The following is a 14,198-nucleotide window of genomic DNA, read 5'->3' on the forward strand; positions in this document are numbered from 1 at the left end:
CAGGGGGTGAAGCTAGAGAGCGCAGCATACAGACCATATACGAATGGCCGGTCTGGCCGGGGCTAGGATAGAAGCAAGTCTGACGTTGGCTCTTTCGATAATTCATGGTGGTCAGCAAGCCGCTAGGCAATATTTTGTCGCACTGCGCGCCAAGGCAGACCGGTACAACCACCAAGCGCCCGATAACTGTAGGTGTAGAGGTTGGTATCTCCGAAACAAACCGCTACGCTGTAAATACCCGTGGCCTTTCCCTCTGAGCCTCGTCAACTTCTCCCTATCGTCCTGAAATTTATTTGAATCCGACTGTGGCTGATCCGTGGTACGATCACGGGGTAGGGCTAGGGGAGTACAAGGTTGCGGGTGTGCTACCGAAGTAACCAGGCGTGGGGGCATAGAGTAGTTTTCGAATTCAGTTTGACCTCTTGACTCTTCAAACTTGATTCGCGGAAGATACATTCGAGATACACTAATCCCATTGAAGGTCACAGCTCTAATACTTAGGCAGAATGATTGTGGTAATTAGTATACCTTATTCAAGGACGCATTATAATAAACTTGCGATGATACTTTGAATTCCCTAGCCCCCTCCTACCAGTCCAACGTTGAGTCACGAACAGGGATTCGCTCGTGTCGTTCTGTAAAAAGGCGGGGTCGGGTAGCTATGCGTCTTGCGCGCATTTTCAAAGGCACATAGCTTACTTGTTGTCTCGCCGCACGTGCGCTAAAGCGACTAAGTTTTGGCCTTTCTATTCTTTCCTAAATATGGTGAACAAAAGGCGCAATACATCACAGTCGTCAACAGACAGTGATCCAAGAGCCAAAGCGGGGTTAACTGCTTATTTAAATATACTGGGCCCCGACTGCGCCCACGCTTCATCGCTTTATTCTCTTATACTGACTTTTAAGAAAAATCCTCACTCACTCTCTGTTCCAAGAGAAAGTATATTCAAATGGCCCAGAATAAATTTCAAGTCTCGCGATATGAGATAGGGGAATTCAAAGAGGATAAGTGGTACTGTGGCTGTGGCGACCTTCCCAAGAAGCTCACCTCCAAAACAGACCTCACCGGGGGCGATAAATGTAAGTTAGCTTATGTGCTTATATGAACGATCTTTACTCATGAGTGTAGTCCTGCGATGTCCCAATACAGATGACTGTGGGTTTTTCCTTTGGGAAAAGGATGAACCCACAGCAAGGGTATCGAACTCCTCACCCCGGACCCCCCAACAAAATCGAAGACGAAACCCAGGCTTGCTTACTCCACTATCCGGGAAAAATGCTCAGGGAGGACGTCAAACCTTGAATTTTGAATCGTCACTTACCTCTCCAACACCAAAACGACATTTTGATCAGGCGGAGGTGCTGGATGAGCCACTTTTAACGGAGATTCTCGAGCTTTTAGCATCTGCAAATATTGAGATCAAAGCTTCCACGGAACTACAACTACGACATTTAGTCAACATGAAAGTTGCAACATATGAAACCAAATTAAGGACATGCGAGACCACCATCAATGACCTCAGAAGTAAGATGGTAGAAATGGAGAGCTAGAAGATAACATGCTTGATGAAGGCGGTTGCGATGACGAGATGAGACTTTCCAATACAATGCTCCATATGCTGAGTCTGGTAAGATCTCAGCAAGATACGATGTTTTTTTCTGAAAGGTAAAAGAAGATCAATAACCCTGAGATCTTGCTCACTAGTTAGTTAAAGAATATGCTTAGCTCATCGAGTTTAAGAAACAGTTCAAGTGTCTGCTAATTTCGTGTAAAGTACGTCAAGTACGTATGGTACTGAAGATTTATTGTGAGATATATGGAGTATTGTACAAAGCGGTCTAGATCAAAGTGCTTAAAATAAGATCCAATCAGAACTCGCATATTTAGGATTTTATCTTTCATAAATCAAGTCTAAAGAGTGTGAGGTCAAACTGAATTCGAAAACTACTGTACTGCCATTTTTCTGAGTCGATCCGAGGTTGATCTGCATCGTCACCAAAAGAGCTATTGATCATCGCGAATATCTTCAGGGGAGGGGTAGTCTAGAGTTGTACTCCGTAAGGGGTTAGCCAGGAATGTCTGATACCCAATGAACACCCGAAGCCGCCACATGGCAACGAGCGATGGTAATCACGAAACAAATCTTACTGTCAAGCCTTGCCCATCAACTTGACCAGAGATGGACGACTAGGACAGCGTCAGACACTCTCCAGTTAAGCCACTAAGAGATGGAAGAGGGAAGTTACCAGACTACCAACGGTCCCCTAGTTTGCTTGGTTTGCATTGAGCCTTCTAGTCGTCCAGGCCTCGAGAGACTTGTATCCATAAAAAGGGGTACAAAAACCAGGTATCATTACATGTATATTGAAAACTCGTAATTTACGCGGATACCATATTGGGTTTAGCTTTATCTTGTGATCAGGGTTCGAGAGTATATCTCTGTTCCCCCTAATGGAAGGCAATAACGGGCGCTTAAAAAGACCTTGTTGCGTACCCTGCTAGAGAGTGCCAAGCTATGGATATTATGGCTTCAATAGAAACTCTGTAGTTGCTACAGAGTTGATAAGTAACAGGAATGCCCTGTATAGCAAGGGAAATACACTGGATTTACTGGCCAGCGAAAGGCAACGGAATCAAAAAGGGGAAAATACCAAAAGATGCAAAATAGTGTTGATTCTTCCCCCCTCAAACTGCTGGGGGTTGAGGGGGTTAATATACCCTCAAGAATACCTGTGACTCGGTGGTTACATATCCGAGGTTGCGAAAGGTGGCGAAAAGTACGCGTAATCCCGATACCGAATACCATATCTTCGGAAACCTCAGATGTACCGTTTAAGTCAATACAGTGTCGATCACCATTTTCCTGACAATAAGTGATCTTTTCTGGCTGATTGCAAGCTCCAATTTTTTGGTCCACGGTGACATCTTTGAAACGAGAGCCAACCTTCCTTAAATATTTTTCCTTGATTTCGATTTAGGGTTGCGAAATATCGTCTGCTGCTATCGATCAAGGACGCAAAAGCTTTTGAGACTGATTTAAAGGATAAGCTTGCAAGGTGCTGTGGTTTTCCACTTCGCTTTTCGGGCACATGCCCTGTGGATGGCTAGAGTAAGGGAATTTAACGTTCGAACTATCTCGGGAAGGGAGAAGACGAAGGTCAATTGTCAATTTATCTTGGCGAAGTAGTCGTTGATCTCGAGGATCACCACGCTCACAGCCAAATGGGCGGCGAAGAAACGTCCACTGTATACGCTGCCGAGCTCTGTGCCATCGAAATGGCACTCAATTAATCTTGGAGACCACGGAACCGTGGGCGGCACAGGCGAGAAACGGGCTTGTCATATTTGCAGACAGCCAAGCGGCATTGAAGGCGCTCCGCCAACCACGAATGCCATCAGGACAGGTCTACCTGGAAGAATGCCTCCACCTGGTAAGGCAACATGCAGCCAATGGCCGTCAAATCCATCTCAGGTGGATACCTGCTCATCCAGGAATGGCCGACAATGAACGTGTCGACCGACACGCAAAGGAGGCGGCCCAGGAACCAGAAGGACCACAAAACCCAAACAATCGTTATATTCGCCTTGCAGCTGCAGCTAAAAGCCGCATTCGCCGCGAGGCAAAAATCGAGTGGGAAAGGTCATGGTCTATAGAGAGAACAGGTCGACCGACGAAACGCTTAGTCGAACGACCAACAAAGAAGACCCTGGAATACTGGTCCGACCTGCGGAAAGCGACAGCGTCCATTCTGATGCAGCTTCGTACTGGACGAATTGGCCTTGCTGCCTACTTGACTCGCATCAATCGGCGCGAGTCAGCGAGATGTGGTTCTGATCTGGGGAACCAGACGGTCAATCATATCTTGCTTGAATGCCCGCTACTCCAAGACGAGCGCAACTGGATGAGAAACGCTCTGTCCGACCGCGGAGTTACTCTTCTACGCGACGAGCTCCTGACGCGGCCAGAGACTCGCATAATTGTGGCCGAATTCATGGTCCGGAGAGGTCTCTTAAGCCAGTTTCAAGCAGTCGACCCATTTGAAATGCGCACACGTTTTGAAAATGCGAAGCAAACAAGCATGTTCCTGACTACACTTCAGCAACAATGGCATAGACGTAAGCAGGTATTGGCAGAAACAGGCGCCGAACGTGGTCCTCAGGATCCAATTAGTTCTAGCAAGCTTCAGAAAAGAGTTCGAAACACAGTCGGTATGCAGAACTGGGCGGGTACCAATCTAACTAGTCCCTCTGTGGAAACCGGAGTGTGTGCTTGCTGATTCGTCCATGTCTCACGAATCAATCTTTCATATGATGAAAGAGAACCTTCAGGAAACGCAACCGCATCGTATCCCCAGAGCTGCGAATCTCGGCTTTCGTAAGTTCTTGATAGACTGCTGCAATCGGACAATGTGTAGCCGATGAAAATTCCGTGCTGTACTTCGTCGGATCCCAAAAGCACTCAGGATTTCTTGCCCATTGAACAAGATGTGGCGTCAAAGATTCGGATAATTGAATTTCCTTTTTCTTGGAGCATTTTGCAGCAATGCTGGTGCGACTGCGGCAGGGCGGGTCAATTTGTTTCTTCGAACGTTCAGGTAGTTGCTTCCATAGTATTGCGAGGCAATCGACAACCTGCTTTTGATTAGACAGAGAATAACCTTGGAAGGGACTGACTGACTTGCTTGTCAGAGAGGACATGCAGGACCTGATCGCAGCCATTGTCCTCTGCATGTGAACACGCCGCCTGCAGCTTCCCCAAGAGTATCTTGCTTTCCGCGATGCCCATGATCCGAGACTTTGTTGGGGTTAGAGAACTCGAACTGGAGCTCCTGCCTTTAAAACAAAACCAAAGGAGGGCTAAGACGAAAGGAGACTAGCATGTGATAGATCTGCTTGCACATACTCAGCCCCCAAACATCAAAGCGCTAGTATTGCGACCAACCTGCAGCTTGATTATGGATAGCCAGTGAAAAATTTTGTGGCGTTACTCATAGGCCAAGAGTCGTTCCCCGTAAACCCCTGCTCACACTAGGGCCGCCACCAAAACGGGTAACAGGCCAAGAACCGGGGAGCATTCGGGTCCCTCACCATGGTTATTCTCGCTCCCATTTTAGAGATGACAAGCACCACAACACCAACCCTTATGACATTGTCTCTATGTTTCCTTGGCAGAGAGCCCGCGTTTCTATTGATAGGGCCATACTTTCGCGTGTAATTCCCGCTGGCGCTCGTTCTCTGCCAAATCTATGAACTCGCGTTTGAAACGATCATTCAACTCCATGGCACGCTCGTAATATTCGCGGCGTACCATACCGCCCAAGGGAATAAGCCCTGTATCCTGCAGCTCGTGCAGGATTGCAGAAATCCCCTCCAAAAGGTCCATCTCGTCTTGGTGTTGTAACAGCTCTTTTTCGCTGAACTGAACTGGGCATGGTATTTCACCATATCCCATATCAGCCCAACGGGCGATGACTGCGATCAATGCATTGCGTAGAGAGAATAAATCTTCTCGGTGCCAGCATCCAGGGACCAGAGCAAATGGTTTTGTCTTAACCGTGAGGAGGGGATCTGTGTGAACTTCCCACCGGAGAGGATCCGTCTCCTTGACAGCATTGTCGTAATGGTCCAAAAGCTTTCTCTCATGCCTGCTTTTATCTGAATGTGGTGTGCCAGATAGATCAAGCATCTGCGGATAAGGCCGTTGCAGAGATATCGGACACACAGAAGTCTGTTGCCAGTCAATTATGCAAGTGATTCGGTTGGTTCCTGGTTCGACGAATACATTATCAAGGTGCAGGTCTGGATGAGAAACCCTGTTTGGCTGCTCGATGTTTGCAGAAGATGCCAAATATGGAGAAAGGGCCAAGAAGTCCTTCAGAAGGGTGATGTAATCGTTTGGTTTCTCAGAAGTCTCCATAGATCGATGAAAATTGACTCTTGGCCTCGCATGAGAGGTGGCCCATTCAATTTCATTCTTTCCAAGGGCCACGGCGTAGTCAGCAACGCTTCTCCCTAAGCTCGCATTAGCCGGCAGAAGAATCTTTCATCTTGGGGACATACATGGGCCTCTGTCCAAATTCATTGCTATCTTTTCCTGCTCCCAGAAACATGGGTTGGCAGAAGGTCCAATCACGAATGTTGGTTGTTTGTCGTTTTGACAGGTCGCCGATGCCGAGGAAACAAGTGAGTCAAGAGCCTCATAATCCAAGGATCTCGATTTAAGATCTGTCTCGTAGTATATGCAACCGTGCTTCGGAAAAGAGATAGATGCAAGTTTTCTTTCCATACTCACGACCTGGTCCACGACATCCAATTGTGCTGCCAAAGTGAGGTCGGCCCAAACATTTCCGAGAGGCTGACCGCCAGCCTTTTCTTCGATGATATATTCAGCACCCACTGGATTACATGCCTCGGCCGACCAATCATAGATGCGAGGGATTGGTATGCCCATTTTCTCGCGCAACTTTCTCTTTCATTAGCTCTGCCTTGGATAACGGGGTGATAGAGTTCCATACAAAGTGGCGCGTCGCGACTTCTGATGCAATTGTGTAAAACGCCGGTCCCGCGTTTGGGTTGGGCAATCGAGCGACGATCTCCAGGCCATTGCTCATGGTCAGGAGAAATGCTTTATTAAATTGCCCCTCCACACATTTAAGCAGCTTCACACCTATGACTGACATTAGCCAAGGAATATTGCAGTAGATGACAACATACAATATACTTCATCATTGCCCGCGGCTTTGACGGAAGTATCCAGAAGAGCTTGCAAATTGAATTTGCGGTAACGCATCGCGAGCTTTTCAGATTCTCCGCTCCTAAAAAGTCAGACAGTGCCAAACAAGCCAAGACTCGACATACAGCCAACGATAACGTTGATACCTGTACAGGTCGACCATATTGATTTGTTCCTCTACCAGCATGATCAGTTTCCGACCCAAGTGACGGGAGTTAAGGAATCACCTGATCCATCCTCGAGTGCTCTCCAAAGAGGTGTTACTGTTGATTGCATCTTGAGAGAACGTATCGGGTGACTGTAGATGGTCACGAGTCTTCGGAAAGCACCCGGAATGCGATTTTGACAAGAGAAATTCATTGCCGCATAGTGTCGAAAGCTGGTCATCCAAGGGGTATTTAATAGTAATAGTCGGGCTCGGATCCGGATTAATCTATATACCGTCCGAGCAGTTACCGTAATCACGTGATCACGTGACACCACGGGTGCCGCGAGACCCCATGCAGTTGGTGATCATATTAGTTCGCAAAGGTACTCGGGAAAAAAAATTTCCGGATCTGTATATGGGTTTCGGAACCGCTTCATTATGAGGCGCCAAAACATCTCGATAACCAGGTCTTTGGTCTGTTCGGGGAAAGTCTAAAATTCGGCAAATGAGGCTCTATATTGTGGATCATTTACATGACTAATCCTAACCATCCATCGACTCTAATGTGACGCCCGCACGCTCAGCCACGCCCTCAGCCACAAGGGGTAAATTAGGACCAAGATGTAATTTACACGACGACCGTGGCGGATACACACCAAAGTTCCATGGGAAGATCTATACAAGAATGCACCTCCCGGAACAAGTGAAACCGCCCAGAGCTGGCATATCGGCACCGCGATATGAGGAAGAGACTTGTAGGACACAATCTACCATTGGAAGGATTTCAATACGCCAAAACACAGATGTGCATACGCGGTTTGCAGAATATATTGTATGCGAAAGGATGCATGCTTTTATCAAGTTGGCCAACTCTTCGGTGGGTTTCATCGACACCACTACATGGACAGACGGTTGCCTGAATCGGAGATAGATCAATTCAGAGGTTAAGTAACGAGCAAATAACCCTGAACACACCTCAACCACATACAAGCGGCCCGGATCCAGGCGTAGTACTTACGCGGTAGCGTACCACAGCTAGCCTCTTCCTGGCCTCACAGCACAAAGATAGTCTTCGCCCGAATAGCGTTCATACTGAGGAGCGTTTCAAGCCAGCAGGTGCCCTTATGAGAAGCTATATGTCCTTTTAGCGCATTTACTGAGGCTGAAGGGGCGCGCTGTCTCACCACTACTTCGTGTTTTCAACAGCTGTCGCAAGTTCCTCGATATTGCACTTGTCTCCCAACCCAAAACGTATCTTCTGGCCGATTACCTGATGAGTGCCACGGTGGCCTCCAGTTTTGCCCTTAATGAATTCTTTCACAGTATTGTCGGTTGCCTGACTGTTGGCTTGTATTATGCCGGTAGCCATTGTCGCATCTTGGGTGTTTCGGTGGACATCGAAGCGGAGGTCTTTCGTTTTGACAGCGGTCTTGCTAGTCGCATTATCGGCAAACTGAAGGGCTTTGATGGAGTCTGCGTTTTCGCGTATCTGCTTTGCCAGCCCTTGAAATGCGGACTTGGAGATTTTGGTCGTTATGGCGCTGTCTTTTTTGGGGAGCAGGCGGGCTCGGATTGCTATTAGTTGTCTCGCCTGCAACAAGATAGATGAAGAATGCCGTGATCCATTATTCCTGGAGACAGAGGCGTGGCTTTATAGTAAGGCCTGGCAAAGGAAGATATAAAGAGAAGTAGATGCTTGCCAATTCTGCACGAGCTGCTGGTAACGCATTCGAAAACCATAAAATACGATGCGTGGCTCATACTGGAAGTGTCAGCCTATCACGACCCAAAGTTCAAACTAGCAAGGTCAAAGCGACGCGCTGTTCTGATTTAGTCGAATCTTGTCCGCGCGGACAAGATTCGACTAAATCAGAACAGCGTGTGTTTTTGCAGACGACTGCCACGATCGAAGTACAATTAACCATGTTGCAGACATACGAATAATTTGGAAATTTCCAGTTGCGGCGCAGCATGACCCTATCCCGACGACGGACATCCAGAAACATGGATGGAATTATGCCCATAATTTTCTTCGCGAAGCTAAAAATATGCCTTTTCCATTGCTCGTGCAACTCGTGGCAGCTAGCATACGCCGGCGACCTTACAAGCAAGAAATTCTGAAATATTGCTGGCTTCCTAAGCAGACGACCAGTTACGATTAGAGAGCAAGAGGTCTACAGCATAGCGCAGGGCTAGCTCTTGTTAATGTCGCAACGTTTGCGAGCAGACTTATTTTTACTATGCGGCTATTCACACGAATCGATCAGACAGTTCGGCAACATCATCCATAATTTGGATAACTTCTGCCTTTGAATTTGCACTCCAAATCAAATCGATAGCCGCAGTAGCTTCATGGTCAGGAAATTTTTTCCGAAACGCTCGCTTAACATGTGTCTGGCATAGGATCAACACATGCTGTAAATGCTCTGACCACGTCCAGCGAGGATCTAGACCAACAAGATAATCTCCTAGTCCTAAAGATATTATTAGTATCGGTATAACATATGTTTAGTATCTCAACCACATACCAGGTGCTTGTTTTTTACACATATCCACAGTAACAGTACGAATACCATCACACGAATCGTCGCCGCCAAGCTGATACGCCCATTGAACAGGTTTCCGTCCAACATCCCCAAGAGTCTTAAAGATTTTCTCAAAAAGAACTCGATATGCAGCACGGGTCTCAAGGTTCATGAAAGCATAGACATAGGTATTTAACCCTATTATAGTTGGTATATAGTTAGCATATATTTAACGTATTAAAATTATTTTTTAAGCAGCAGGAGGAAACTTCACTTTTTGCCTGTTCGTTCCATCCGGAGATTGAAAACACTTTAGTCTTTCCCTGAACCATCTTGAAGGCTAGATCCATCTCAAGATGTCGTACACATTGAAAAAGCTTAGCTTGTTCATATGTACAACATATAATGAGATAATGCTCCCGCTGCTCGTCAAAGAAAAAGACTTCACGGATCCATTGTTCGTCATTGTTCTTTGTGAGATCAAACTGATATTCGCGCCAAACACCAGCGAGACTTGTACCTTGTGGATAGTATAGTAATCTCTGCTTATGAATTAAAGCAGTCACTTTATCCTCAATATGCAAGCTTTTGTGGATATATCGTAACGCCGAGTCACCATGTTGATGCAGGATTTTCGCAAATGTAGGTGAAACCATCAATTTACCTAAATTAGAGTTAATAACTTAATAATAATAGGCTTTGCTTTGCAAAGAAATACGTACGTGCGGTTAACCCTAGGATATCTTGTGCATGAATTGCCGCTGCGATTTCCTGTCCAATCTGATATGGTAGCTTTGTGGGTAGCGGTGGGAAATGCGAATGAGACCCTCGGGAAACAACGATGTAAAATGGAAAGCGATCCCATGAGCAAGGGATATAAAGATCAATCCTGACAGGGCACTCGGTTTTAGTGATTCTACCTATACCATCAGCATGAACGGAGTCTGCCGTATGGTTAGCGTCTGATAAATGTATGTCTTGCATATGCTTAGTTAACATATGTTAACGATAAATTTAACATACCGCAATGCTGACGCTTCGCTGCACGATGGAGGACGAAATGGCAATCTCTGGTATTGTAACCTATTGCTCGCATTCCGTCCTTCTCACATAGAAGTTTCAAGAACCCAATGTCAACCCTTGCAGAACTATTCGACACAGCCTGAGCATAATGCCAAGTTTGTTCAGGTGAGTGATTAGGGCAACCGATGAAGGTGGTCTAATCTTGGTTAGCATATGTTTAGTATATAACGAGTATATATACTAACTCCATTCCGAATCCACACTCGTGGTTTTTGTCCTCTACATGTCCGATCACCAGTTACGTAGCGGCATGGCCCATCGAGATCCCATGTGTGGAGAAAACCGAAGTAGAGTCTACCTTAATATAAGCAAGGTATATTTTGAATATAGTGAGAAACTTACTCCCTGGTTCGCTGCTCGATCTCTTGCCTAATAGAGCTATACACAGGTTTCGCAGCCTGGGACTGAAGCTCAAGGAAAAGACTTGGCTTAACCCGATTATACCTTGGCGATGGGGTGATAAGGCTGGGATGGACTTGATGGCAATGTTGAATCCCCGTACATTGATAAGATCGGTGCCATGATCTTGACTCTTTGTCTTTGGGGTCTTTTTGGAGAAGTTTTGTGTAGATTTTCTTCGCAGATTTGAGATGTTTGGTTGAAAATTGAACCTAAGAATGTTAACTTCATTGCCGTATATTAGGTATATGTTAAGCATATGTAGAACATACGGATGACATGAGCTGCGTGAATATCTCGTTAATTTCACGAGAACTGCTTTCCACATTTTGCAACGGATTTTTCGAGGCGTGGATAATATGTAGAACACCGTTCTCATCTGTATCAGGATACTCAGGAAGCATAAGGTGGTCTTGGACTTCGTAGGCGATAACAGCATCCCTACTACTACCACTAACTATCGTCCCATCTCGAGACACATCTACTTGATCGAGGCTTATTGTAGAAGTAGGACCTAAAGACGTGGTATTTTCCTCGCTATCTTGACAAGAATCTCCATCAGATGATTGATATTCATCATGGCAATCCTGGTACACGGAAGTCTGGGAATTTGACCTGTCCCGCTTTTATTGAACATGAAGTTAGCACATACTTAACATATGATCAACGTATCACTTACAGGTGGAAAATCGTAGAGAATACGATCAAGTTCTAACACTGCACTAGCTGTAGCTTGTGCATCAGCAACAATCTCAGGGTCATGGGGCCCAAATAGGGGTGGTGGGAAGAAGGAACGTGCCATGTTGTGGAACACACACAACACACACAGAGTATTGAAAAGGGGTAAATAAAAGTGACTGAGATTATTTCAGCGCTAAAAATTATTATATAATACAAGTTTTTGGGTCGGGTATTTGTCGGGACACCTCACTTTTTTCGGTAACGGCACCTCAAAACGTTAACATAACGTGATCCACGGCCGCGCGGGCGGCACGGTCGCGCGAGCGACCCCACCAAAATTGAGAAAACCTTCAATTTTTGACCACTATTACAACCACAATAATAACATAAGTTTAGCTATTGAACACGTGTAGGGCATTTAGGATATGTATGACCTTTTATCCCACAGCTAGAACATGTCACCTGCCGCCGAACCAAGGGGGTAGAAGGTAAAGTAGGCTCAGTAACCAGTTTTGCAGGCACCTCTGGTAAAGATATATCTTTGCTTCTATCTTCATCCTCAACCACCACATCATCTTCACCACCCTCTAGACCACCAAAGATGCCTTTCTGGGTAGTAAACTTATGTTTGGTCTCTCGTTTTTTGGCCTGTTTCTTGTTGGTAGCTTCTAATTGGGTACAGCGATGCTGGAGAAAAATGTGGCGGTGGACTACTTTTATAGTCATCCTGTAGGTCTTCTCAATCTCCTTTTTTGTTGGTGAAGAAAGAAAAGAAGAAGAAGACTCTAGACCTTTTTGATCCGAGATTGCGATTTTGTGAATCTTGAGAGGGTCCAAAGAGTATTTGGATCACTATCACTGCCAGAAGAGAGTGGTCGCTGGGAGAGGATCTCCAGAGGAGGAAGAGAGTCCAGGTGCACATTTAGCTTTTCCAAGACTTTATTAGCATCAAATGGTGCTAATCCAGTAGCCAAAAAGCTATTCTGTATAGTGGAAGACTTAAAAGAACCCATTCTCGCATCTGCGATTAGTTCTAGGAAATCTTCCTTGTCAACGGCGTTAACTCCGTTCCGCACCAAAGTTGAGACCGCTCCTCCATAAAGTCTCTTTAAAACCGAGAAACAACCCACATCCAAAGGCTGTAAAAGATGAGAAGCATGCGGAGGCATACAGATTGCGATGATTTGGTGTTCTTCACATATTTGGTCAAATTCAGGTGTTAAATGACTCCCATGACCGTCAAGGACCAGTAAGCAATATTTTCCCACTCTTGTCCCAATATTTGGGATAAAATGATGTTTTAGCCACCATAAACCAATTGTATTGGTAGTCCAACCATTTGGGCTCATAGTTAGACGAGCTCCTTTTTGATTTAAAAGGAGGTAGGGTCGTAAATGCTCTGGGAATCGGTTTCCTTTGAAAATGAAGAGTGGAGGGAGAACACTTCCAGAAGCTCTTATACACTCAATCGAAGTCACCCACTCACGATTTCCGGCTTGCAAAAGTGCTCTTTTTCCATGGTATTCCGCTGAAGTGATAATCTTTTGCGTTGCGCCAACACCCATGGCAAAACCAGACTCATCAAAGTTGAAGATATCGTCTGAAGCGATACCCCACTTTTCCATCGTCCTTTGAAGCAAATCAAACCATGGTTTAATAATTCGAGGGTCTTCTGAAAGAGCTCTCTGATAGTCGTATTTGCGTGAAAGTCGAGTAGAGAGATTTGGGTGTCGTTTGACAAAATGAGAAGGCCAATTAATACCAGTGGTACAGGGGCCATTTTTCCGTGCACTAAGTAGAAGATTGGCCATATCTCGCAACATAGGCAAAGTAAGAGCTGCACCTCTTGAGTCCATATCGAGTAGCCAGTTTTCTATCGATTGCTCTTCGATTTGAGAGAAAATATGGCCAGATGGCCTCTTTTCAGTAGCAGATTGGCGCCCATTGATCCGGGCCTTCAAAGTTGAGACAGGTATCACAAATGATCGTGCAGCAGCTGCAGCAGAGGGATATTTGCCATCTTTTATAGCTTTTATGGCTAATAAAAGGCGACCCTCCTGCTCTGTCAACTTTTTTTTTTATCAGAGCGTTGGGGGGCATTGTTGTTGTGGTTGAAAAAGATGGATTATTATTGAAGTGGATTTTTGATGGGGTCGCTCGCGCGACCGTGGATCACGTTATGTAATCTTTCAAGCTTAACTAACGTGATAACGTATTGCCCGAGCGACCGAATTGACCGAGCGGCCCCACTAAAAACCCATCTCAAAAAATAACATATCTTGTTTACCACAATAATCATGCCCCCCCAACGGTCTGATCGAAAAAGAAAATTAATAGAGCAGGAGGGCCGTCTTTTATTAGCTATTAAAGCTATAAAAGATGGTAAATATCCCTCTGCTGCAGCTGCTGCGCGGTCTTTTGATTTACCAGTCTCAACTTTGAAGGCCCGCCTTAATGGGCGTGAAGCTGCTTCTGAAAAACGACACAATCGCTTTATTTTCTCTGAAATTGAAGAGCAATCGATTGAAAAATGGCTATTGGATATGGATACCAGAGGTGCTGCTCTTACACTGCCTATGTTGAGAGATATGGCCAATTTACTCCTTCATGCCCAAAAAACAACCCCCT

At 45.7% G+C, this 14,198-nt stretch overlaps 3 protein-coding genes across 3 annotated transcripts; 1 reads left to right on the top strand and 2 right to left on the bottom strand.

The window, feature by feature from the left end:
• Positions 1-950: 950 nt before the first annotated feature.
• N7532_002764 (GRF zinc finger domain-containing protein) lies at positions 951-1,551 on the top strand (the record flags this gene model as incomplete). Its single annotated transcript, XM_056615258.1, has 2 exons — positions 951-1,080; positions 1,130-1,551. 2 exons carry the CDS (start codon positions 951-953, stop codon positions 1,549-1,551), a joined length of 552 nt encoding a protein of 183 aa, XP_056478230.1.
• Positions 1,552-5,186: 3,635 nt separating this feature from the next.
• N7532_002765 (uncharacterized protein) lies at positions 5,187-7,010 on the bottom strand (the record flags this gene model as incomplete). The annotated part of the gene is made up of 6 exons (XM_056615259.1): positions 5,187-6,013; positions 6,062-6,464; positions 6,517-6,668; positions 6,716-6,816; positions 6,881-6,911; positions 6,962-7,010. 6 exons carry the CDS (start codon positions 7,008-7,010, stop codon positions 5,187-5,189), a joined length of 1,563 nt encoding a protein of 520 aa, XP_056478231.1.
• Positions 7,011-8,068: 1,058 nt separating this feature from the next.
• On the bottom strand, positions 8,069-11,691 carry N7532_002766 (uncharacterized protein; the record flags this gene model as incomplete). Its single annotated transcript, XM_056615260.1, has 10 exons — positions 8,069-8,473; positions 9,139-9,356; positions 9,411-9,605; positions 9,805-10,071; positions 10,130-10,351; positions 10,431-10,626; positions 10,676-10,709; positions 10,833-11,101; positions 11,162-11,512; positions 11,569-11,691. 10 exons carry the CDS (start codon positions 11,689-11,691, stop codon positions 8,069-8,071), a joined length of 2,280 nt encoding a protein of 759 aa, XP_056478232.1.
• Positions 11,692-14,198: the final 2,507 nt, after the last annotated feature.

This window comes from Penicillium argentinense (genome assembly GCF_028826775.1).
Source record: "Penicillium argentinense strain IBT 30761 chromosome Unknown utg000003l_segment0_segment0, whole genome shotgun sequence".
NCBI lineage: Eukaryota > Fungi > Ascomycota > Eurotiomycetes > Eurotiales > Aspergillaceae > Penicillium > Penicillium argentinense.